This window comes from Augochlora pura, chromosome 11, assembly GCF_028453695.1.
Source record: "Augochlora pura isolate Apur16 chromosome 11, APUR_v2.2.1, whole genome shotgun sequence".
NCBI classification, from domain to species: domain Eukaryota; kingdom Metazoa; phylum Arthropoda; class Insecta; order Hymenoptera; family Halictidae; genus Augochlora; species Augochlora pura.
In genome coordinates this window covers 19167154-19193317 of record NC_135782.1, presented here as the reverse complement: position 1 = coordinate 19193317, position 26164 = coordinate 19167154, and the positions used below count along the sequence as shown (strand labels likewise).

The 26164-nt window shown below is 50.5% G+C and overlaps 3 protein-coding genes across 3 annotated transcripts in view; 1 reads left to right on the top strand and 2 right to left on the bottom strand.

The window, feature by feature from the left end:
- Positions 1 to 26164, top strand: part of Fstl5 (follistatin-like 5) — a 59324-nt gene that overhangs the window by 5301 nt on the left and 27859 nt on the right. The window lies entirely within an intron of this gene.
- LOC144476855 (acyl-CoA Delta-9 desaturase) lies at positions 2391 to 5067 on the bottom strand. Its single transcript, XM_078194153.1, has 5 exons — positions 4851 to 5067; positions 4407 to 4537; positions 4106 to 4311; positions 2884 to 3066; positions 2391 to 2767 (listed from the first exon to the last, which is right to left on the bottom strand). Exons 1-5 carry the CDS (start codon positions 5065 to 5067, stop codon positions 2473 to 2475), a joined length of 1032 nt encoding a protein of 343 aa, XP_078050279.1. The 3' UTR covers positions 2391 to 2472.
- Positions 21639 to 25189, bottom strand: LOC144477256 (uncharacterized). Its single transcript, XM_078194841.1, has 3 exons — positions 25127 to 25189; positions 23972 to 24372; positions 21639 to 22215 (listed from the first exon to the last, which is right to left on the bottom strand). The coding sequence occupies exons 1-3, from the start codon at positions 25187 to 25189 to the stop codon at positions 21639 to 21641; spliced, it is 1041 nt and encodes a 346-aa protein (XP_078050967.1).

The following is a 26164-nucleotide window of genomic DNA, read 5'->3' as shown; positions in this document are numbered from 1 at the left end:
TTTCCATCGTTTACCAATTTTCAACGATGTTCGCGTTCGGCTAAATTAAAACGCGCTGCTCCGGGTGAACGCGAGCCGCCCGTTCGCTTTACCAATGCCGCATAATACAATATTGTTCCCGTAAAACAATGTCTACAACGGTCGATGACCCGCTCGATAATCGCGTCTCGTTCGAATAGATTGCTGTGAACGGTGTCGCGGGATTATCGTCTATCCCCGCGAAGAAGAACGCGCGCGACGATCTCGATTAAACGAAAGGCGATCCGAATTCGACGGAGCTTTCCTGTTTGCGGGTGACATCGCGCGGGAAGCACCTCGCTATGTATGTATGTATGTATGTATGTATGTAGTTGGCGGCGATTCCGGTAGCCGCGCGTATCGATTAACGATACGAGACAAGGAAATCGACGCGGCGCGGCGTCTCGGTTTCTCGCGGTGTATTCTTGCCTCCTCAACGACCATGTCGAGCATTTTCCTCCATGAATTTGTTATGACCACCGCAATAGAACGGATCGATAAGGCACATTCTGTCAGTGCGCGGCTCCGATGTGTCTTTCGCCGTCGCCCGGAGCGAGTCCCGAAGGCGACGGAATAAATTTGACTCGGCTGCATGCGAGGGGGTCGTTTGCCGATCCGATCCGATCCGATCCGATCCGATACGAGTCGAGTAATCGGATACCCCGCGGTTCTTTTCATCTCGCTATCGATCACCGGACGATAACGATCGCGGTGCGAGCAAGAGCGCAAACACCTCGTACATTTCGATCGGTACAATGCCAAAGATTCTCGTAACGCTTCGATTTTCGGCTCGTCTCAGTTCCCGGCAGCAGTTTTATCCAGACAGTGTTCATCGTCCCGATTACAGTAGCGGCACGTCCATCGAACGGGAAACGCGAAACAATGGCAAACGGACCGGATTACGCGTATTCTCGACGGCCGATGCACGCGAGGTGTCGTCGCACACACTCCGTCGCCGTCCGTAATTACCGCATCGTTGAAGCTTCGGTTACCGTTGTTTCCCTTTCCCGCGCCGATAATTAATTTCGCGCCGCGCCGTTTCGACGAACACCTTCGACTCGCTCTCCTCGCTCGTCCTGTCGCGGGACCGATACAAAAGAAGCCGACACTCGCAGGCGAGTGAAACGCGACACGGTCGCGGACAATTGGGACGCGTGTCCGAGCATAATCGTCGTGGAATTAGGCGCGTCGCGAAAAATCGTTTCGTTAATTTTTCAAAACGAACGCGTTCCGGATAAATGGACGCGATTTTGAACGGACGTACGGGCGAAATATATATACATATATCCGCGGGACGTGCGGGTGAAATACGAGTTATTAAATTAGCTCCGTTTTTACGGGTCGGCAGCGCGAAATGCATTTAACTTCCGCAGCTACCCGCGATAAGTTAATTACCTTTTTATCGGTTTTCCTGCGATGAAGCATTGCCAATCGTTACCGGCCGACGAGCCGCTCTCGGTATTGGCAGCCCAGCCTCTCTCCCTTTTTTCATAATTGCTTGGTCGCGGATTTTACAGATACAATTAGACTCCTCGACGGATGGTCCGAAAGAGCCCGGCTAATTTCTCTCGGTGGTACGAAGACCCGTCAATGTTTCGTGAAAATATCGTTCCGATTCGTCCGATAACTGTTGCTACCGTTGACGAGACGCAACAATTACCCAGCTTTAGAAACTTTTACTTGGAATCCGGAGATGCTGCAACAGGGAGAGTGCAGTCGCCATTGTTGCTTCTACACTTTTCGAACATGGCGCTTTGTTGTTCACGAGCGCTGGCTACCTTCCGGCCAGGAACAACCAATCCGCCAGCAGGTCCGAACTTATATTCGAAGCGGTCGAGTTATTCATTAGCAGGAGCGTTGCAGCGCCACACGCCCCAAAGTAGCGTTAAGGGGATTACGTATAGTACGGGTAGCGTGGTATATAGCGTACGGTGGCAGCGAGCGAAGGCTTTCCAACGATAAGGATAGATAAATGTTGGCTGTACGTTTAATCCCGGCTCCGGGAGCCTGTCTTCTAGGAGCCCTCTAATTAGAAAACGTTGACGATGCGCGAAACAGCCGATTCGTCGCCGGTGATTCGCGCCGCTAGTAGCGTCTCTTTCGTCGACTAGATCTCAGACTTTATAGATTTTATAGATAACGTCTTTATTTACAACGGAGTAAAGTGGATAAAGTTCACAAATATAATTCGATTCTCTCTAAGGCGGTGTCAACTATCGTTCGAGTACGTGACTGCTTGTAGCGAGGAGTTCGGGGAACTATAATTGCCCCGTCCGATACCGCCGCGACAGAAACGACGACGACGAGCGTAAAATTAAACTAGCGGTTGGGAAGCGTGGCGAGGGAAAGGAGGAAGAATCGTTTGTTGGGAAGAGGTGTCCTTCCGGCCACTTTTCTCGGCCGGCTACAATATTTCCGACGCTCTTTGCGGCGCGGTGGCCGTCGCGCCTCGCGTTAGTTTCCGAGTGGACGGCTCGATGCCTCCTCTTGCCTCGGATGGCCCCAAAGACTGTCCGTCCCGTCCCCTTTTCTCAGTCTGGTCCGATCGACCAGGTCGCCCTTGCAGGTTTTCAGATCGTAGGCGAGACCGAAATACTCCAACAGCTCTATTAGGCCCGTGGTGAGGTTCAGCCCGTAAGAGCCCAACTCGGCCGCCTTGTAGTCCCAGGGGAAGGAATGATGGTAATTGTGCCACCCCTCGCCCAACGCGAAGAAAGACACGACCGCGTTCTCCGTCGGCTTCACTTTGCTGCAAAGCCAATGTTTCTTTCCGTTAGCGGCGCCTACCTCTCCAATTATAATAGGTTCGTTCGGTCATGGTCGAGGTGACCGGTGAGAGACCGGCACGGCTAGTTATATACTCGCCTGTTGTACGGTCTGTTGCCCCACATGTGAGCGAAACTGTTCACCGAGAAGGTCGCGTGCAACGACCACACGTAGCGAATCAGCACAGCGTGCGAGGCGATGTACCACGTCTCGTCCCAGAACAGCACCGGCACCACCGTCGGCAACACGAAAGTCATCGTCAGCATCAGGATCTCGAAGTGACTGGGAAGTTAGCGAGACGTTAGCGAGATCCAAACGTTGTCTTCTTCTCGGTATCGGAATGCGCTATCGAATTTATCAATGGTTCGACCGAATCTAATACCGAAAAAATACCGAATCGATGGAGCAGATGTCTGCGAGACGGAGAGACAAGATGGTAAGATAATAAAGAGAAGAGCCGAGCAGAAAAATTTTAAAAAACGTGGGGCTATTTAAGCTCGCGTCAGACTCGGCTTCGAGCTCTCGAGTTTCGAAAAAAGAGAGGACGAGTTGCAGAATGCCGGTGATCGTTGGGAGGAATAGACGATAGTTGGGATAAGTAGTCGAGCACAGATGACGATTCCGTCCGCCCAGTTAACGGTTAAAGGAGAGCACAGTGCCATTCTGCTAGTTTCGAAATGGCTTCCAGGTTAATTATACTTGCAGTAGTTGTGTTGTCCGTAACTAATACCGCGCTGCATTCGACCGCGCTGTGCGACCATCTGCAGTCTTCGACTTGCAGTCGAGCGAACGTTTTCGAGGAGCACGATTCTGGCTCTCTGGCGGAAAGCGTTCTACCAACCGTTGGAAAAATTATCGGCGCAGCATCGAAAAAGCGTTGCTTTCCGCGTTGCGAAGGATAGCCCGGTGTTCCGCATTTGTTAAGACCGGAAGAGCGTTTCGTACCGATCGTTAACTCGTCCGACGCATGCGATATTATCATGTTATTTTCACCCGGCGGCATTTCAATTTTCCGCGAACGATATTTATCTTAACGACACGTTGAGGCAGCATATTTGCGAAAATATATTCGCTGCGCGATGAGCAAGCACCTTCCATCTCTTCAAATTAACGAAGGAATAATCTGAAATCGCAGCTGCAATTATCACGAGACCCCCGATGTACGTATATCCGAAGCAGAAACGCTCTTCCTTATTTCTGCGTCGTAAAAGCATCGGTGCTTGGGCACGAGTGCGTTTAAATGAGACCATGCAATCTACAGGATGAAAGTGTCGGGAGTCGCGATGTATGTAGTTGGCAATTGGCAGGACGCGTCTCTCACCGGTCAAAGAATTGGATCACAGGATCGGCCGCGATGTCGCTCATATCGATTTTGCTTCCGTACTCCTTGACAGCCGGATGTCGTTTCATCATTAACCAGCCCATGTGCGAGAAAAAGAAGCCCCGGGTCGCGTCGTGTGGGTCTGCCGGCGTTTCCGAGAACTTGTGATGCGTCCTGTGGTCTCGTATCCACTTGTAGAAATGCGTCTGGTTCAACGAAAATTGTTAGCTATTTTTTGGCAACGATGCGGATCGAAGGGCCGACGAATGCTAAAAATGCTGCTCGCAACTCGCATACCAACCTGTCCCATCATGCAATACAGAAGGGCCATTACGACTCGCACTGGTGTCTTGGCCGAGTAACATCTGTGAGCCCACATTCGATGCATGCCTGCCGTTACCCCATAGCCGGCGGTGGTTCCATATACGAAGTCTTCGCCAAAAAAAAGTCATTGAAAAATTCAGTCACCGAAAAACATTCTCAACGAATTTTCGGCTCCCCGTGCCACCTTTGAATCGCTAAGAAATTTAAGCGCGCGTTTTGGAGCCCGCAGAGCGACCGACCATTGCAAGATCGGTTTATTTTAGGCACCGTGGCATTTTTATCAAAGCCTCGCGCGTTTCACGACACGCCACTCATTATTCATACGTTAGCGGTACGTACGTTACCTCGGTGTACGTCATATTGTAGAAGATTTTCTATAATCGAGCCTAAAAGTTAGGATACCGGGGGACGTTTTACTTACTCCAGACCCAGGTCCAGAACTTGGCCTCTCGATAACGGGTCGCGAAGCTGTAAACGGCCAGGAAATGAAGCACCGCGATACCAATCACGTTCGTCCATATTATCGGCTGACTAACTCGGGTTTGTTCTCTCGCCACCGGAAATGGTTCCGCGTCCTCGTCCACGCTCCGATCGACCTTTTTCTTCTCCTCGTACTGAGTCACCGTCGAGCAGTACATTTTCGCCGGATCACTCTGCTCCTTTCCTAATCAGAAAATCATCGATGTCGGTCCATTTCGCTGCTCCTCGAATCTACAATAATCATCTAGAGACGTTTCATCGGAAGAAAATCTCGTTCCCTTACCGGACACGGTATATTCGGGCCGGTCGATAAACAGCGTCAAAATGTTCCTTACGAGATTCGTTTTGCGTTAAAATATTTAACGCAACGCGTTTTTCCGTCGCTTTAATATCCCCGGGTAAAACAATGACTCCGTGCGCTACAAATTCTTCGTTAACGCGGAAATTCTAAAAAATCGTTCGCTCAGCGGTTAATTGGAAAACCGAAAGCGTTGTTAAAACCGCGCGAAGAAGTCACGTTATCCGAGCGATCCCGGCGTCTTGTAATTAGAATTCAACTGTTTGATCAGCTCGCGAAGAGCGTAAGCGGAAACTCCAAGTATCAAACAGCAGGGAGAGAGAGAGAGAGAGAGGTAGAGGTAGAGGCAGAGAGAGGCTGTGTTAACAATCGCACCCTTAACTCGATCCGGCAACGCAAGTTTCCGCTCTCCGCCTCGGATCTCGGATCTCGAATCTCTAATCTCTAATCTCTCGCATCGCCAGATTTATCACGACCATTCTCCTCCGCGTAGTCGACAAACAGGTTAAATCGCAGATCGCAGTCGAACAAATTCGCAGGATCTCGAAGATAGAGACTGTTCCCGCTGAGGGCCGGAACCCGGGACGGGGGAGGGTATCTCCAATATTCTTGCGCGTATCTTTGGCCGTGCCGCAAATTCGATCAAAAGTTTAATGCATTCTGGGGGCCGGGGCTGCGCCGTGAATCTCGGTTTCACGAGATTAGACAGAGATTCCCGAAATTCTTTCTCGTTGTTTTAAAAATCATAAAAAAATCCCAGGCCGTGTTACGGTAACGTAGCTTCCGGTATAGTAAAGTAGACGCTTCCAGCTTCAATTTAAGCTACCTGAAGTTGAAAAAGCTCCACGGTAAAGTAATTGAAAACTCGCCCAAATTCCAAAAACGAGCCCCAGACGGCCTAATACCCCGATGATTTGATTCAAAAAATCATAAAAAAATCCCAAGCTGTTTTACGGGAATGTAGCTTCCGGGGTCGTAAAGTAGACACTTTCAGCTTGAATTTAAGCTACCTAAAGTCCAAATTTCCAGACCAACGCCAAAGTGGCGGAACCCGCGAGATTTCAGAATCGGGCCTCAAAATTAATTGGACGAACAATCTTAGAATTCGTTCGTTCGATCGAACAACTGTCACCGCCTCGCGGAATACGAATCTGGGAGATGTTGGTTCGAGCGGAAACATAAAAATTGGTTTGTTCGAGTTGGTTCGACGGTGCGCCGTCCGAGGAGATTTTATTAGCCGCCTTCGGCCAAGGTATGGCCCGTCCAGATGTCCGACTTTATATTAATAATTCAATAACGGGAACGAGGTACATGCAAACTCCGTGACCGGTTGCCGCATCCGAACCGATCGGATCCGATCCGAGGCATAAAACCGCATGCTCGACATCTGCGCGTAGCCGATCTATGCCGGGACCGTTCTCCGATATATGGAAAACTTGCTTCTTAACCGATGCTCTCGGTCTCGGTCTCATTCTCGTTCCCGACGCCGCGAAACGGGACGAATTGTGATTCGGAGACCTGTACGTAATATACAGTAAACCGTGCGCGTTGTTATTCCTAACGCTGCTGCGCCATTCAATGGATCGCCATCTTGATCTACGGCCTCTCGTTCCTTTATTCGGAAATCCCTGGACTTTGCTTTTTCGCTTTTTTACGATTTCGCGAGCCGCGGTGGTTTCGAAACGAAAAGATGACTTGGACCTTTCGAAAATACGCCCTTTCTAATCCGGCAACGATTTCCAGGAAGAGTTTCGTAGAGTTCCCCGCGGAAAAGGCTTGCCGAAAATCGCTTTCTCTTTACCGGAACGAAATCGGCGCAAAGAGAGCATGTCGACGAAACGACGCTATCTTATTTTTATCCGTCCAATCGACGGAAGCGTTTCGTGCCGGCGAGCAACAAAAATGTTCGGATACCTTCGCTAATCGCTTTCCTCATTAATCGGTCGCGTTCCCGCGAGCCGCTACGTTTTTCCTCCGCATCTTTCGAAATCCTGCAAACTGTGACTTACGATGCAGTGCTCGGCGATACGCCGACGTCCCCCGTCTCGGTCGCGAAATCTCGTCTTTCGACACGACGCCGCCGCCGCCGATTTCTTTATCGTATCGCGCGTCGGATCATAAAAATCCGCTACTATACAGCTCGCATCGTGGACCATCTTCCTCTGCGAACGGCACTCGTCTCTGCGAAATTCTGCAATTTCTGACACTTGCATCGATCGCCGGAAGCACATTAATTATTCTTGCCTGAAATTGTTCCGGGCATCGAACATTAAATATTCGACGATCGACGACGGAGCAGTGCCGGAGCAGACCTCAGAGCTCCGCGTTTTAGGAAAACCGTCGGGAACGGAACGAGAATTTCGTTTGCGATTAACAAAGAGAAATCGGAATTACCTTGGTATACGCGCGGAATACACAGGTACCGTTTCGAAACACCGACGAGGATTGGAGGTTGAAGAGCGACGCGAGAGGAATAAGAAAATACGCGACGAAGATAACTGACACTAATCCCGGGCAGAACGGCTACGCTAATTCGAACTGCGCTGCGTTATTCATCGTCACGAATCTAGCAGCTCGAATAAAATCCGCGAAAAAAACTCAACTTTTCCGCCGGATAAAAAGTTTTGCCGTTGTTCTTTTCAATTAATATGAATTCGGTCCCCGTCGTTTGTCTCTGCGATACTTTTGGTCGAAGCAATTGTTTAATTAATTTTGGAAAGAGTCTACTCGCGCGGCCAATATAAAAATCGAAACGCTGCTCGAACTCGTCTCGCACCTGTTCGATCGTCGAATCAAAATGAAACGTGTCTCCGCTGGTAAAACTCGGTTCGGGGAACGTCCTCGGAAAGTTGGAGCCCGCGGCGACGCCCGTGAAAACCAATCAAAACGTCGGCTTTCGCAATATTTAGCGGGCTAGTCGGGTAACGATGCCGTTGAATTTTTCATCCTTCCATTATCTCCGAGCACGGTCTCGCGGCCGTTGAAACGATGAACGATACGGTCGAACAAATCAAAGCCTACACGAAATACAATACGGTGAGCGTTTCGTAACCCCGGGTCAAGGTTCTGCGGACATTGTTTCGCCGCTTCGACATCCGCTCCAAAGTGCTCCACTTTGTTGACGAACGAATCTGCAAGCCGTGGCGGTTGAAAATCGACATATTCCGTTTAACCCCTGTTTGTTGGAACCCCGACGGAAAACGTTTACTTTGCAAGTACGGCTTTCTTCTTTTTAAGCGCGTTTGGTTGCGTTTCGGGTCGCCTCGTTCGTTTCAAATATTTCTGGAACGGAGTAACAGTTTTATGGAACACAGCTAATTCAAATTGGGAGCTCGACTCGCGATGCGTCGCCGCGTAATTACGACTACCGGAAATAGTAATTTGTAAACTAAAAAATTGCAGCCACGAATATTTGTCGATGCACGGAGATATTGGTGGATCGGGTGCATTTCGCGGTCCATGCGTTGCTCATTAGCGACGTACCGACACTCTGCGGCGTGGCGCGGCGCGGCGATGAAAATAATTTGAATTCGCGTATTTTCTACGTTAATTCGGAAAATCTGCTCTCGTAGTAAGCTCCGTGATATTTAGACGATTTCCGCGTAAATTTCTGCTCGGCTGTTTCGTCCCGGCAGGATTTAATATCGCCGACGAAAAGAATTTCACCGAGTTGGCAAAGATCGTTGTTCCGGGAGCTACAGAACACAAAGATGAAAAGCGTTGCTGTAGTCGTACTCGAACGGATGCGATAAAGACGTTCGCGGCATTTCGAAGAAACCCTGTAGAGTTTTATCATGAAAGTGTCGTTGATCGATAACGACGGAACGTTTCGCGCGGACCGTGCGAGCGATTCTAACGACCCACGCTCGAGCCGAACCGATTCGACGAGTGCTTTTTGCCAGAGGCACGCGTACACACGGTTCTTACCCCGATACCGTTTTTATCAGGACGGTAAAACTCATTTACGTCGAATTCAATTACGGAGAAAGTACATTTTCCTGGCTGAAAAACGAAGCCACCGCCGCCGCGGCGCAAATTTCTCACAGTCTCAGAAAACGAAAGTGCGCGAATTCCAATGAAATCAAAGGGAATCAAGATCAACGGAACTTTCATCGCAATCTTCCTGATTCCTGATTCGCGCGCGTTCCGTGACCCTATCCTTAATTACTATAATCAAGTGGTCATCGACTTGGAAACGCTTTCTTCGACGACTGTCAGGATTCGAACAATTTTTCACGCGGGATCCTGGAAAAGTTTCTCGACGCGCAGATGATCGATTCGCCTCGGTTCGCGTCGCGAACCAGCGAAAAATCGCGCCTCGGGAGAAAGTCGCGAATTAACCTGGCGAGATACGATCGCTCTCGAGCGCCGCGCGATTCCTTTTTTTTTTTGTTCTCTCGGTTTCACGGTATCGGTGACGAGAAGTGCCATCGCGAAATAGACTTTCGCGGTCGACGGTCCTCGTCCGCAACCGAACACGGACGCGCGAGCAAATAGAAAATTTCTCCGGTAGAATTTTCATCGGGAAGCCACCGCAGCGCAGCGCTCTCGTTGAATAAACGTCTTTGGAAGAGAACACTTTGAGCGGCGCACGCGATACAGATCGTTTGATCGGACGGTTCATTAATCTTCGACGAGCAGGAAACACTTTCGCCCTTATTGCGCCCGATCGGCTCGGATAGACCTCGCTTCCGCCCAAGTTTAATGGAATTTAAAGAGAATTTTAAACTTTGCTTTCCGAGCGACCCGAAGCGGATCCCAAGCCCGATCGCAACACCTTCTCAAACTGAAATCCAAAGACACTCTTTGCTACTTATCGCGGGTTATCGAACTCGATCTTTCTTTTCCGCTAATTCTTCCCCCTCCACCTCCAAGCAATGAATTTTTTCGTTCGTTTAAAGCAGAAAACAGATCAGATCGAATTCTGTTTCGAGCATACGCGCATAGACGCGCGCAGAAAATGAAAGCCGACGAACAAAAGCAACAGGAATTAATGCCCGTCGAAGATTTCATTTCCTCCATGCGCTCACGGCCGCGCACACCCTCGCGCACTCGGGACACGAGAAAGATCGCAATCGCGCCGGCTAACAGACCATTAATAAAATCGATCGAACTTTATCGATTCCATCTAAACATTTCGTTTAACCGGTTTATCGCGTTCGGCATCCCATTTACAATCCGTGTCACCCATCGTTGCTCTCGTTCGCGATCAGACAGCACGTACCGCTGTGAAAACCGAGTTCTCCTCGGCCGTGCGAGAACGAGATTCTCTCCCGCGATGCCGTCACTTTGCGGGCTCGAGCGAGCTCGGAAAGGGGAACGCGCAATTAGTTTGGCTGCGAACCGAAGAAACAATTCCGACGCAATGATAACTCGGCATGCAACGGAAGCAAAGTTACAGATTTTCGGCGGCCGCGACGTCGTTGCCCATCGCTCGCTGCGAAGCCGGACGGTTAATTTTCGATCCAATTAGCGAGCTCGCAACCAGAATGGACAAATATGCATTTAATATTAGTGCGCGTATCGGCTTCGGCAAGTAAATTCGGGCGTAACTGGTTCATCGGGGGCAGAGGCAGCGGCACGAGTACGGAGAAAGAGAGAGAGAGAGGCAGCACGAGCCGTACCACTAGGGGAATAACTGGTGGCTGTAAAACAAGATCGTTACCGGTACTGTCGCTTTCAATTATCCGAGTTCCTAATACTTTTAAGTGCGATGAATTGTAGCCCATTCCCCGGGCGAGACGCCGTACTTCATTAACTCGAGTTTAAACGTAATGGTTCTTGTTTCGGACTGTTTTGCCGGCGGAGTTTTCTTCGGTTTATTAGATATTCCATCGGGGGCCTAACTTTGTTTAAAACTATCCGTGTCGCGACGAGGCGGGACGCGTCGCCCTATCGCGTCGGCCATCGCGAACAATCGAAAATGGAAACTCGACTCGAGCGGAACCGCGCAGATGTGCCCATCTCGCACTAATTCGCCCCCCGTGCCCATTATTATCGTAACACGCCTGGATGATTAACCGACGGCGAGGCGGCATGATCCTCTAATATCGGATCATTTATTCAACGTTAATAACTATACATTACCTTATCAAATACTCGTGCGAAGTCCGGCGTATTAGCCGTCTCGAATTAACAAGCTATACATACGTGTAATTTGGTAGGTACACCGTAATGGAGCGCATCGTCTATCGATTATCGATAATTGCCAAAGACGTTGGGGTATTTTCGACGCGCGCCCTACGCCAGTACGCCGCAGTTTGCCGAGCCGCTTTCGGACAATTATGCAACGACGATACACGATTAAATGCCTGCTTCCACCTATTAATTTGTCGCCCTGTCAGGTTATGTTAGCCCGCGACGGAGTGACGCAACGCGACGGGATGCGCGCGCGCGCGCGGTCGCTTTCGTTCGGATTCTCGAGGTCCACGAGGTGTTGGGAAAAATTAGAGCCGACTCCTCGACGATGGTTTCGCCTTGGCGGCCGTTTATCGAGGCCGCGAATCTCTCTCTATCCAATTCCCGGTGTCGGAAATCAGGTCAGGGGACTCGAAATTTGCATGCCGACTAGCGATTAAACCGTCGCTTCTCGTCGACCGAATATTTTCCCCGTTCTACGTAATCGTTTAGGCGACACCTTTCGAGTTCGATTCATTATCCACGAATGGCGGCGTTCGCGATTCAATGGGTTACATCCTGCCTATAGCCGGGGTGCTCGATCCGTGCATATTCAAAGTATACTATATTTGAGAAGCGTGCTCTATTCGTTTTTCGACCGAGAAACCAACGGAGATACGCTTCTCCGACAAAGATAATCGCGTGGCCATGATCAAACGGAACTTGGACGAATCTTTTATCGCGAATAGCATCCGGAGAAAAAGAAATTGCAAAAAATTCCTACTCCAAGCAGACGACTATGAACCGTGATCGTCGACCCTTTACAAGAAAAAAACATCGATTCGCTGCACAGTCTGCATCATAGTGCACCATCCTGCAACGAAACCGATGGCGTGTCCGCGCCGCGAGCCGCGCGCCGCGCGGTACGTGTTAATCGAATAACAAAGCGAAGCTCGAGCCTGGAAACCAGGAGCACCCGAGCTAACGCGATCCAGCTATCGAGCAAAGAGCACGGCTCGCTAAAACGCGAAAGAGTAGAAAGAAAAAAAAAACTGCGAAAATACGGAGGAAGCGACGAGCGAACAGAACAGAACGCGGCCGAAAGAGAAAAAAGAAAGCCGATGGCACAAAGTTAACTCATCGTTGGATCCAATAAGCTAGAGTGCCGCGAGCTTCGAATCGCCGCGTCGAGCCGAGCCGAGGCGACCCGAGGCGAGCCGAGCCGGCAGATTTCAGTCCTGAATATTCTCATCTCGATCGGTGCCCTAATTACGCGTCGATCAGCTAAATTGCTCTTGTCGCGACAAGACCGGTCTACGAGCCCCGCGTCAATGTTTCCGTGTAACGATCGGATCTGCGCAGGATTAGGTCGCCCGTGCTCTCGCCGATTTTCCAATTTTCTCCGCAGACCGTTTCGATTTTTCACGCTGGTCGCCGCTGCTCCGAATTTGGTTACGCTCGACCGTAGCCGGTGCGAAAATTGCTGGCTCGTTTATTTCCGCGCGCGCGGTTTCACCCAGAAAACCGACAACTTTGCGCGAGTTTCTATTATAGAAGAAACGTGATTTCTGAACATATCTGCACATAGTAACCAACTTGTTGTAGAAAGTGAATAGAGATTAAACCAGCTAGCTTCTTGATACGCCCTAATCGGAAGGAACTTGGAACGAGTGCATTTTTAATCGGACGCGATAAAACGAACCTCTGCGACGAGCAACGCATTTTCAGCGAAACAGAATCACGTATTTCACAATAGGTAGTTGGACCAGCGATGGTCCGTTTCGTCGATTAGCCGAGGACCTCGAGTATTCGGTAGAAGCTGCGGCTACGGCCGCAGCCGCAGCATCGTGCCGTTCGTCCGATCAGGGTGCTTAAGTATCAGTAATCGATACATCTTGTCTGCGCCGATGTCACCGCGAACACACCGCCGAGCTAATATCGAGGACCGTCGAGAGTCTGTGTCGTCCTCCTCATCCTCCTCCTCCTCGCGTCGTCGTCAGTGGGTTCTCTCTACTCACCCGTACAGTGTCAGACTGTCTGCTGCTTTGGAAAAGCCACAGTAGAGCACAGAGTGTCGTCGCGAGAACGGTCGCAAAAGTATACTAGCGGAAAATCAAGCCGAAAGAGACGACGAAAGACGCGCTTAGTCGAACCCGTCGAAAACGTATCGTGGCAGACCGCGGCACGGCGCCACGTTTATAAAGTGCCCCCTAATCTCGTGGCGTCTACGGGAGCCATTGTTAGCCATCAGGGTGCACCGGCCGAACGGTGGGGAGTAAAGGTGACTACGGTAATCCCATGGATTTCGAGGTGGTGTGGGTTAGGCGAGCCAACAGGGAGGAAAAGAGAGTCGAGTCGAGTGGAGTCGAGTCGAGTCGAGTCGAATCGCTGCGTTTCGGCTCTCCTACCCGCCACCTTTCTTATTCTTCCCCCTTGATCTCCGGTAATCTCGTTCCCCGGAGCCTCTCGCGTCCTCCTCCAGGGTTATGTATCGTCGCGCACGGTACACAGTCAACCGAGTTGAAATCGCGGCTATAAATTTGACCGGAGCCGCGCGACGCGGCAAACGGACGCGCCGAGCGCCGGATAAACAGCCGCTCGAATTCCTGGCCATTATCTTTTTTCTTCCCTACACCGTGGCTTCCGGACTTTCCTGCGATCCCCCATTAACGCGTCCTGTGCTATCCAGCCGAGAACCTCATTTTTATCGACCCCCCATCGACTTCTGCCCGTGTTGAACCAAAGTATCGTAGTCTGCCGATTCGATGCGTCCATCGGGTCAATTAATAGCGATCGTTTGAAGCGACGAGTTCAAATTCAAGCGAGACAATTCACCGATAAAGTTTATTCGAGGCGCGAGACAGGTTCTCCAAGCGACGTCGATCTCTCGCGTCGAGTTACGATATCGCGAGAAACTGAATTTCGATCGTCGGGTACTCTCGGCTTATCGACCGTCGAACGTATTTATGTATTTTTTTGCTTCGATAAAATACGAGCGCGTACTCCGCCTCTAATCGGGTCAGCGAGTATCGAACGTAGTAGGATTTCTGTCGGACGCATTTTTTCCAATTCATCGGCGAATTTAAGCTTCTTTGTTTTGCATCGCGAAATCTGCGAAATCTGCGAAATGAAATGAAATGTACACCGTCGCGCGTGACCGTCTGTTTTTCGCATCGCGTTTTCACGGATTGTTTGCGGTGCACCAACCGCGCTGCGCTGCGAGCGCGTGGGTGAAACAACGGGTCGCGGAGCGTAAAGTCGACAGGTGCGACGGCCGGATCCTTTGAGGTGGCAGCCGTAAGACTTCTTATCGTAATTCGGAATCCATCGCGTTCCTGTTCGAGCTAAACTCTCGTTAAATTCTTGTATGGCTGCCGCTAACGCGCTGCCTCTAATACAATTAACGCAATTCCCGTTGCTCCGTTTCACAAGGATCGCTTAGAAAGTGACGTCGCCGCTTTGAAAAATTTATCACGCGCGATCTGCCGTGAGCCGATGCAATTTCTGGCGTAATCGCCGACGCAATTAGTCTCGTTAAACCATCGCGTTCGACGGGGCTTCGTCGTTGCGCGAGCCGCGCTCTCGAGACGTGTCGCAGTTCCGGGTTATCCGCAATTTAATCCAAAGTTGATACGCGATAGATCCGTTCGAGTTCCTCGCAAAGCTTGCAAAGGATCCGCGAACACTGCATTTCGACGATCCTTTCTTTATCTTTCGGAGAAACGCGCGTTACATCCGCCTATTCCATCTCCGCTTTTCCCGCATGAATATTTACGATTAAACGTTATTCCCCCGGCAAACCGATGCGATTGATGACCACGGTTTCACTGTAGAACTCGAACTCGTCGAGAACGTGACCACCGAGTCCATCGAACCTGCCAACAACGTTCTACGAACAACGCCAAATTAATCTGTTTTTAGCGGGCGAAGAGTTTTTATTCGCTTGCGCCGGGATTTATGAAGCGATCTTGCGTTGCCCGATAATGAGAAAAGCAATACCTTTTCCGGGATTTCCATCCGGTGCGCGCCGTAATTCTGAAATATCCCATGCGCTTACACGCGGATACCGTGTTAGCTGGCGGCACACACGCGCGCGCGCACCATGCAGCGTACACACGCGCGCACGTATCAGCCGAGCACGAATTTTTCCTGTTATAGCGAAGCCATTTCGCATCCCGCTTATCCTAGCCGAACTATTGCACCCGCGTGCTCCCCTCCTTCCGGGTTCCCTCTATTTATCTAAACGTCGACGAGATCCGGGAACGTGGCAGCCTCGCCGCTATTTCCGGGCCACGATGCAACGAGATTTTGTCAAAAACGTGCACAATGGGAGAGACGAACCACGGAAGCTGTATTAGTCTCGCGCCAGCGTTATCCGGCGCCAACCATTTTCGCTCGCCTAGTCCCGACAAGGCCTACCTTTTCTACCCATAACTCAGGCTGTGTTATCGAGAATCGATTGTCCGAATTCGCGGCTATTCAATTTCCCGAATGCCAGGCGACGTCGTTTCGAAACAAGTATCGTAGTCAAGAAGGCACTTTTACAGCGGCAGAAATCTTCTATTCCGGATGATCCCAAGCGGTCAGGTTATGTTCCGTTGACTCGGTGGTTAATTAATTCTTCTCGCGTAAATTTCACGAGTTCCCATAGCGCCACAGAAATACCGGAAACGCGAGTTAGGCGTTTGCGATTCGCGGGCGCGGACCGGAAAGTTAAAATCTTTCGCGGCAAGAGTGTGGCGGCGCGACGGTTCCATGGTTGCCTCGCGTTCCACGAGTTTTCCCGTAGTTTGTGTGCACGCCGACTCGAAATGGCGGAACCAAGTTCCGGTTGCCGTTTAATCTTCCGGTGGGCGAGTGAAAGGAACTCGCGTACCGACAAACTTGGCCCGGGGATCTTTCGTTTACATTTTTATTAGCAAACGGGCAAACGCGGTTTGTTCGCCACCAGTGGCTTCGTTCTTCCTTTTCCTACGGAGCGAGGCGTTTTAGAGGATTTCACGGTTTAGCGAACCGCGACCGTACGGACAATCGTACGCGTACGTTTGAGAACTTAATTGTCGGCAGGAGCAAGATCAATGTCACTCCGCGAATAAATAAAGAAAGAATCTGTTCGGTCGATTAAGAAAGTCCGAGAGAAGCGAGCGAAATCGAAAGGATAACCAGTTTCCTTGACGGCACGGGCTCGCGCGTCGCAGAATAAAAAGGCCACGAAATTCATGCTCGTACGCACAGCATATAAACAAATATCAAACTTTATTTGTACCGGATAAGGCGGGATAAAACAACAGATAAAGCGAGCAGGCGCGAAAAACGTCCGTTACGACGCAAAGAGACGCAAAGAGAGACAACACCGAGTGCGTACGCGGCAGGCTTGACTATTTTCTTATGTTTCCGTTTGCCTGTGCAATTACGCGCGCGCGCGCTGATGAGAGCTGAAAGAATAGGAGAAAAACGGAGGGGAAAGAGAAGAAGAGGCGCGTTTAGATTATAAATATTATATCGCGCTTGTTAAAACGTCGTCCGAGACAGCGAGGCAAATAAACGAGCGACGCGATGCGGCGAGCACGTGCTAATTCAAAGTTATGCAAATTTACGCGAGCTTAACGCATTTTTTGATATCCTTGCGGCCAGGAGCCGGCAACCAGTTTACAGCGTCGGCGTTCAACGATGCCGGCCTCGGTTTTATCTTATTAGAGACCGGTGTAACGGAAAATTGCGGCAAACGGAAGGAGAGGAAAAAATACAGCGGCCGCACAACGAAGAAATGCGGCGAAAGTAACGAGCTTGTAGCGAAAATCCGGCGTATCTCTGTTTAAAAAACTAATCCAAAAAAACTCATTGCGCGGGAACGTAAGCTACGACGACGACGTCTCTGGCGAGGGAATCGCGAGGAAATTTGCCAGGAACGATTAACGCGGATTCTCCCGCGTTCGCGCGATTTCCAAACGCTTGCAGGACTAATGGTCTTTTAATGAAATTTCGTCGGAGGAAATCCGCCGTGGGAAGAGTGAATTTTTCAAGGTGGACGAATGACCCGCGACAGCGGAGAAGCCGTGAAAGATGCATGCTCCGCCGGCTAGTACCGCGCGTTTCCGATTCCAGGATCACCACTTGGTGATTCGATTCGCGACGCGTCGTTCTCGAGAGTGTCCTCTCGGAAAACCCGAGCTCCCCCGAGTTTATTCGTCGGATATTCGAACGCGGCCGGATCGTTAAACCGCAATAAATTGAAAGCGGGTGTACAAGCTGCGCCCGATGAATTCGAAAATCCTGTAAAATCTACTTTTCCAGGGAATTCAAAAGCAACGTATTACACCGGGGAGTGGCGAAACGACGCGTCGCGCCCTGCCGCTGGTGAATCGGGAAGTCTTCCTTTCAAATTTTCGCAACACGTACCATGAATAATACATTCGGCCTGGAATTTCACCGGATTTTACAAATTTTTCCGTTCCAGTGTCATTAATAACTTCCGATCGATGTTACGATCGCACGATCCCAGCCACCGTCGTTACTCGCATTCATTCGTGAAAATGTTTTAAAGATATTAATACGAAAATATACATTCGCGAGCTACGAAATCATCCGGAAGCGCCGAAGGAACTTTTACGATGACGTTTGAAACATTCTAGATACTCTCGCGCATAAACGGAGCAGTGACTCGGATGAGAAGTATCCTCTTCGTAGATCGCTCTCTATCCGAGGTAAGAAATGCTGTTGGAAATTGAAAGTGATCGGACAGTTTATCGGACAAATTGTTTGATCGAAAGGAGAAAATGCGCGCGATATTTGACGCGATCCTACGCGAAGAAGTTGCCGTGGAACGTCTGAAAAGAATTTTGCCAGCTTCGAAGCGTTGCCCTAAATCACGAGAGGCGTGCCACCGCGCCGCGCCGCGTAGCGCTGCACAGCAGTTTCATTAACGCAATGAAACAACCATTCAACGGTGTAACGACCGCACGCTTTCATGGCGATGATTTATCGCAGTTGCATTACCAAAGTCATGCGAATACGAAAGTGCGTCTCGACTGCGTGTTTGTGTGTGTGTGTGTGGGTACTTTCACTTTGCCCAAGCTTTTCCCGACAAACCGCGGCGGTTTTTTAAGGGACGCTCTCGTTCGAGCGTCTAGACTATGGACCGATCGACGATCGGTTCTCGCAATTTTTCGCAGGACGAGCGCGCCCCGAAAATTCCTTCGTTTGCGCAAGGATCGCGTCGTGCGAGTCGTCTCGTAGCAGAAAATGTTAGCGGTTTACTGTTTTACGCGTCGTAAAAACGATCATCAACGGGACGACTTTACGAGACGGGGAAAATATAGCGTATAATTATCATATCCGCGGGTCCGTCGCTTTTCTAGCCGGCAGCTCGCGGCGGTGTCGTTTCCTGCGTCCCCGCGACGACCATAAACGCGCTGGAAAACTCGACGTCGAAGGGTCCGAAGATCCGCTAATTGAACGAGTCTCTCGTTAATCTCGGATCGATGCCGCGTTTACGACGACGCGTATAGATACGACGGAAAAAGGAATTTTAGGAAAAACAAATATCGGAGAAACTTGACGCAATAATCGCGCAACGTGCTAGAAAAACTCGAGCCGCACGGAACATTCGCGGAGAGTGAAATGTAAGCGATTTCTTCTGCTTCCTCCCAGCAGGCCTTGCTTCCTATCGATCAGTCGACTTTACATCGACGCTCGACGTTCTCGAGGCATCTTGTGCTAATACGCGTCGCCTGCTATGCGACAGCGAACGTCTCCTCTGCTCGTGTACGGCTTCGCAAACGAAACACGCAACCGTCTCTTTATTCGCAAATGCCCGAACATTCTCCATACCCGCGACACGTGCTCCGAAGGAAAAAATCGCGTTCGCGGAACCCCTTTGCCGATTGTTTGCCGTCGCGATGGACGTACCGCGGACCTTGCAGCGTTCCTAAATTTAGAAAGCGGTATTCGTGTAATCGCAAACGCGCGTCAAAGCATTTTAGATATCGACGATCCGCGATGCACGCGACTAGCCTCGTGGCGTGAAATCTAGGCGCCAGTTGCCGTTCCGTATCGCGAGTCGTTAACTGCCTAGCCTATCCGCGACAAATGCCATTCGCGTAGCCAGTGGAACGACGCTTTCGTTGTTCGTAAAACTCTCTGCTCTCCTGGAAAATCGAGCGTCGGAGCATCGACGTCCTATTCCGTCGAAAAAACGTGCGGCCGCGATCCGCACAGAGTCGGATTCCGAGGTAACTTTAGAATACGCGATCTAAAAATAGAATAACGCATTTATTTGCCGCGGGTGTCTCGGAACGAGATCTACGGATCTCGAGTGGTTTCGAGAAATTCGAGAAATTGTTTTTTGACAGACAATTCTTCTTCGAGTGGAGCGGTAGCAACACATTTTTGCGGAAGGAACAGAAAGTCGGGTGTCCAACGCGGCGTTGCGGGCGAAACGCTTCAAGAATTGCTGGGCTGAAAACGTCGATGTTCAACCTACCGTAACTTCCAGCTAAATGTTTTCGAAAATTCTCTCTTCTGGCAAATGGCAAATGGCAAAATGGCGCGAGCAGCTTACCTTTTTTTCCTCCCTCTCGAAACGGTTTAAATTTAAACGACTGTAAAATTAAAAACCTATGCGCATTTTCGACGCTACTTTGACCAACAACCTTTCATCCACACGTATTTTTACCAGATTAAACCTGGAACCGATCGTTTTAAAATCCGCGTTTCGACTCGTTTGGTAAAAGTAGCGATAAAAGAACGAAGAGGCATTCGAAATAAAGGTGAACGTTCACGCATTTATTTCCGACTGGTTCGTGTTATTCGAATTTATCAAAAATTTCTGGTCAATTGCAAAAGCGTTTCCGGCGTGCGTCGAGCGTGCGAAATATTGAACCGCGGGGAAGCCGATGCTGTCGACGGTGTCGACTCTGTAAGTCTATCCTCGAAGATCCACGGGGAGATTCGAATCTCGCCTGATGCGGCCTACGATGAAATAGCCGGTCCACCGCGCCGGCTACCGATGGAGAACGAAGCGCGCGAAGGACTTTGCAAGCTCGTCGAGCGATTCGGTTCGGTTCGGGGCGAGAGGTCTATAATCAAAATGCAAAACTCCGCCGGCTTTCAATTGCATGGAATATCGGAATACCCGGCGCGAAGTGAATATCGAGCTGCCACGCGGAGATGCCTTGAAAAACCCTGAGGAGAAGCTCCTCGAAAGACGACGACCGACGGCCGACGACGACGGGCCGTCGCGCGAACGAGATTATCGCGCGAGTTCGCGACGCGCGGATGGAAATTCAATGAAATTCTCGCGAATGGGCGCCTTCTCTTCGCCCTCTCGAAAGCAGCCGGGAAACGGACGTCGTCGCGGTAATCTGAAAAATCAAATTTACGAGGATCGGTCGATGTGAGACGTGCATCGTTCTGCAATTTTTCTATCCCAACGAGATACATACATCGTTTGGCAATTCCATAGACGCGGTGACAGTCTTGATTACGTCGTTGCGGTACAGTCTACGGTGCTAAATGAATTCGAGAACGCGCGTCGTTGGTATTGCCAAAAATTTCCAAAGAAGAAGAAAACGCGTCTTGCAAACTAAATGCTAGAAATCTGTACGGTCGGATAAAGGAAGCAGCGCGGCGGCAAGCGGATACGGTTATTCAATTTTTTTCTAATATTCTGCAGTCCCGAGCAGAACCGTGCCGACTCGGAGAGGGAATAAAATTTGATCGAGCAATTTGGGAAATCGGGCGGTCGCGACGGGCGAACGGCTCATAAAACAAGCCGGGACACGGCTCCCCTGATTACCTCCGAATGATCCGACTGGAACAATGATAGAGTTCTCTTGACTCCGCCGGGAAACGCCTCCATCGAGGATTCCCCGGTACGTCTTCGCGATTTCCCTTTGCATGCAAATTCGGTCTTATACGGCTGGCTCTCGACAGAGATTGGCTCGATCGCTGGAACAGGAACGCCGAGTGTAAACGACGGACTGACCGCTCTTCGCGGGAGAAAACCGACGGGCCGGAGTTGTACGATTTTTAGGGGATCGTTTCCGAGAGGTCTAATATTCTCAGCAATGTTCGCGCTCCATTTTTTCCAGTACGACTATTGCATCGTTTATTAGTGTTTGCACAAACCGCGTACTCGGCGAGTCGACCATTTTCAACGAGAAATAATATCGAACGAGTGTTGGAATTGCGAAAAATCTGACGAACACGGAGGAGATCTGGACTTTGCTTTGATCAGCTGCGCTCGCGCTTTCTACAAACCGCTTTCTAACTTGGAAGTACCGTGCGAAACATCTTTGGATCTTCGGGAACTTTCTACGTCCAGCAGGACGGCGAAGACGGCGGCGGGAGACAGCAAACGGTGCTCGGTGCGCAAGAGTTCGAACAGCAGGAGAAGTCGAGGATGCAGGGAGCCGGGGAGCAGACCGCGTCCGTCGTTGGGCATATCTTCTTGGGACCCTCCCCTTGGCCCATAACTTCCGGCCGGTTCTCCCTCATCTTCTTCATGAGCGCCAGCAGCTTCTTGATCTGCGCCAGCCTGGCCGCGTAATCGTCGCGCCTCCGCTTCCTTCTCTTCTCCGCCGTTTGCGTCGTTTGCTCCTTCTCCTCGAGCTGACAGTCGCACATCAGCTTGTCGGGATGCAGTGGAGGCAGGATCGTCGCGCTACCCCAGTGGTAGGACTCTACGTCCTCGTACGACAACTCGCGGAACTGGTACTCGTAACAGTCGTCGGTCTCTTCCCGAGCGTAGAACGCTTTCCGGATACTCCTCGGCGCGTACGTCTCCGTTAAGATGCATCTGCCCAGAAAACTGATGCGGATGTAGACCTCCAAGGTCGCCTCGGTCTCTCGTTGGTTCTCGTCCAGCAACTGGAACGTCCCACGAGTCGATCTGCAACGTTTCGGAACGTTTCTTTCTAATCATTTCTGAATCATTTTCAACCGAGTCGGATTTCTGACTCGTCCGATCGGTTCTACGACGAAACAAAGTGCACGTCCGGACGCTCGAGCGCTAATTAACTCGGTTAGGTTGGTTCGCCAGAAATCGCGCGTCCACCGTAACCACCGCCCGAGGCGTTCGCTTTAATTCGTTCCCGCGGAAAAGCGGATTTACGAGCTCCTCTCTTGGCGGACCCGTATCAACGCGCGTCTCCGCCATTCTTTGGCCGGGAAAGATAAAACGTTATCCTCTAAATTATGTTCCCCGGCGCCGGCAACGAACTTGTTGGCCCAAGTTTCACATGCTGGAAGCAATTAACAAGGTGCCAGTTGGTAATCGCATAAAGGAACGGTTTCTTCAACGGTCGTCAAAGCCGAGATTTAGGTTGCTCGGGAGATTTTTCCTCGGGAAATTGGAAGACGGTCTCGCGCTCGTGTTTATTGCTGCTTCGAGGCTATCGTTTATTTTCATCCAGCTATAATACCGAAGCTAGCTGAGAACGATATACGGGCTATTTCATTCGCTGACGGCATTCCGGATGTTCCGGTGACTTTGGATTTAAAAGGGGGGTGGCTCGGGTCGATGCGAATAAAATATCTTCTTGTCTCGACAAAGCGACGACACCGAAACCGAAAAAGATCCTTCAGCGGACACGTTCCTGGACGAGTAAACCGTGCCTTGGACGGAGAGTAGAACGAAGAAGAATGGATCTCTCGAAAATTCTAGAGCAGAACTCGAGCCGTCGAGAGCCAACGAGAGAACCGTACGCGTCGGATTCTTTTGGAATCGTTCCGCGCCTCTTTTCTTCCCCTGGTATGGAAATCCGATCCTTTTCAGACTTTCGACCGTGAAACGCTATCTTGAAACGTTATACTCTGGAAGACCGGAACGCGGCTATCTCTGTTCCGATTTGTTCCGAGTTGGAAAGAGAAACGCGCTCGCGTATCCGTCTCTATATGTCGCGTGACGATTCTGAATTTAACTTGTCTGGGAGAAAATTTCGAAAAAACTGAAAGCTATCTTGCGAGCTCCGGGACGCGGGTGCTCTGTAAACGGTAATTAGTCGACGGACGGTGTAAATCACCGATAGAATCAACCTAGTATATTTGCCAGCGTCCACAAAGGACGGACCGAAACGTTGTGCGTTCGAATCGGCGCGTGTAATTAATCACGCGGGTGTATCAAACAGCGCGGAAGCGTCGAAGGGGAATTTGCTGGTATAATATGTATCTCGGTATTTCGAAAGTGCAGCAGGATTTAACTTGCAAAAAGGTTACCGCCGGGGACGGGTGTTTGCGCGAATCTAACAGAAAGTGGGACGGGCAAACACTTTGTTTTTTAAATCTATCCGTTAGCTTACCAATTCGGGTGGGGGCCGAAACAGGGTGAAACAGGGTGAAACGAAACAACGCGCCGCTTGATTTTTTCCCTCTGTTTTTCGCTGCGGGGGGCAGAAATTTTCGTGGATACGGGTCAGACAACGGACGGATCTCCGATACAAATGAACGGAGAACGGAGAACGAGAACCGGTTCGGGTCCCGGCGTCCCGAGCTTCCTAGTCCCGAGTCTCGACTAATGCGGCCGGTGCACGGTACAGCGGTTTTTTAAATTACATTAACCGTGGCCGGGGTAACATTCGCTGTCGGGGTAATCCGTTTCGCCGGCGCATTTGCATAAACGCCAGGCTCGCGTATTTAAATACGTTCACCTTGATACAGGCTCCCGGTTCAGGTCACTGGAAAAGTACCCTTCCAGCTCTTTTCTCTCGCTCAGATCCTTGATAATGCCATTAAGCAGCCCGTCCACGCTGACAACTGCGTAACCGAAATTCTGCTGGCGTTCCAGCTCGAAAAACTTGGACACCTGTTTGTACACGTAAATCTGAAGCTCCACCGCCTCCACCGGCTTCTCCAGGCACTTGTCCGGGACCGCGAACACCACCGATTTCCCACCGTAGAACCGCTCGGTTTCGTAGCTGGAGCCTCGGTAGCATCGGTAGTCGCTGCGATTCGGCGCCATCGTCACCCACTCGTCGTCCAGCATTCGGAACATTATGATCGTCTTCTTCAACAGGGCCTTGTCGAACAGACTCGTCCACGGCATGTACAGCTACCATAAATACGCCCCGTCAACAATCGTGCAAGAATCGTTCCAAGTATAGTCTTTGAAGATCGCGTTGAAAATTTTTTGATAACATGTGAAAATCATTTTTTTAACGCATCGTTCGAAGAAAGAGAAACGCGAACACGCTTCTGGCGTCGAACTCGAAGAAAATACGGCGCAGGAAATTCTCGTCGGCAACGGGGGATCGTCGGATACGTTCTCCCACGCATGAGAAGTTTGTTTGCTTTCGGTGGGAAATCCGATAAAGCGAAGCAACTACGTATACGTACTCCGACGATTTGATAGACAGGGTGTATCGTAAAAGTTTCGCGGCCGTAAAACTACGTGTCACCTTCTAATATAAAAGGTCGCCGGGTCGAGCGAGTTTTCTTCGAAATGAGCATCTCTTTTTGCGACGCCGGAGACAATGGTCGAAAAAAAGTGGCAAGTTTTAACGCCGGACTCTTGTCTAAAGTGCACTTTGCAACGAGCAACGAGCTAGCTGCGCCGTGCTCGCGTCGCGTTTCTCGTTTTATCGCCGCGTTCCGCGTCCGTCGCAGTTTCCGCGACCGAAAATGTTGCACGTATCCAAAGTCTCGCGTTTAAGCGTGCAACCCGGTCGGTCCGATCGATCGCGCGTACAAACGCGCCGACGACGCCGGGTTATTCTCTTTGATAAGCGGATCCCATTTTCTACCAAGTTCGCGCGTCTCGATCAAGACGATGCTCCGAGCGACAAACGCGTCAACAATGTACTCACATTTTCCACGGCTAACTCCAGCATCATCAGCTGCGAGTCTTGCGCCACGATCAGCGACGACATCTCGACGGTCCACCAAACTGTGCACGGTCCTATTACAGTCTTCGCGACACCGGCGTAACTCTTTGGCAAGTTTGATTTATCCCCGATAAAACCGTCGGGAGAAGCCTGGGAACGATGGCTGGGGCGGGAGAGGAGTGGAGTGAGAGGGAGAGTGAAATTTGAAATTTTTAGCAGTTGCTAACTATTGCCGGGTAAATCACGGGAGGTCGGAGCGTGTCGCGTTCACCGAGTTTGCGACATCGCTAACCTCGGCGCCGCGATATCGGCGGCACATCTTTCGAGAAATAAATTTTATTTCGCTCCAACTATCGGCCAACTTCGTTTCCCTGGGCCGGCCCTCTGAAATAATAGACCGGCCAGGAGTGCCGTCAACTCCGTCTATATAGAATTCCATCGCATCGCCGGGAATGTTTAGAAAGCTTTCCCGGAAAGTTTAATTAGAAAATAAATTGACCGGGCAATAAATGGACGCCCTCGAGGAACGAAGATGCTCGAATTATCATCATTGTGCCTTCAATTTTCTCTTCGCTTTTTATTTCTTCGGAAATGTGCCGTCGCGTCGCGTCCCGCCGAGCGGAGCCGAGCCGAGCCACCCCTCGTCGAGGGAGAAACTCGACTCGATACCGATTCCTTTTTTAAATTAAAGCCCAGCCAATTATCTTCCGTGGATCCGTACGGCTTCGGAAGCTATTGTTTTTCCTTGGAACCGGACTTTTCAGATTTATTCCGAAGCTATCGTATTTCCTAGGCGGAATGACGGACTGATTTATGTAAAATAAGTAGCGTCGTATTTACAAGACAGGGAATTAAAGGTAACTGTGTCGCAGAGTTATTTCAATGTAGCAGAGAACCAATTCGATTTCGTAGATTTTCACGACCCAGCAGTGTCGTCCGTTCTTTGTCCCCCGCGATCCGAGTTCCGAATCCCGAGATGTTTTCAACCGCACAGAATGGCGCTCGAGGTATTTTTCGCCT

Bases quoted from the DNA above. Each gene is read 5' to 3' on its own strand.
- LOC144476855 (XM_078194153.1), bottom strand. From the start codon at position 5,067: ATGTACTGCTCGACGGTGACTCAGTACGAGGAGAAGAAAAAGGTCGAT. The intron at 4,538-4,850 runs GTAAGTAAAACG...TTTTTGGCGAAG, and splicing joins GTTCTGGACCTGGGTCTGGA to ACTTCGTATATGGAACCACC. The intron at 2,768-2,883 runs GCGAGTATATAA...TTGGCTTTGCAG, and splicing joins GGCAACAGACCGTACAACAG to CAAAGTGAAGCCGACGGAGA.
- LOC144477256 (XM_078194841.1), bottom strand. From the start codon at position 25,189: ATGTCGTCGCTGATCGTGGCGCAAGACTCGCAGCTGATGATGCTGGAG. The intron at 24,373-25,126 runs GTGAGTACATTG...TATTTATGGTAG, and splicing joins TGGAGTTAGCCGTGGAAAAT to CTGTACATGCCGTGGACGAG. The intron at 22,216-23,971 runs GTGAACGTATTT...GAAACGTTGCAG, and splicing joins AACCGGGAGCCTGTATCAAG to ATCGACTCGTGGGACGTTCC.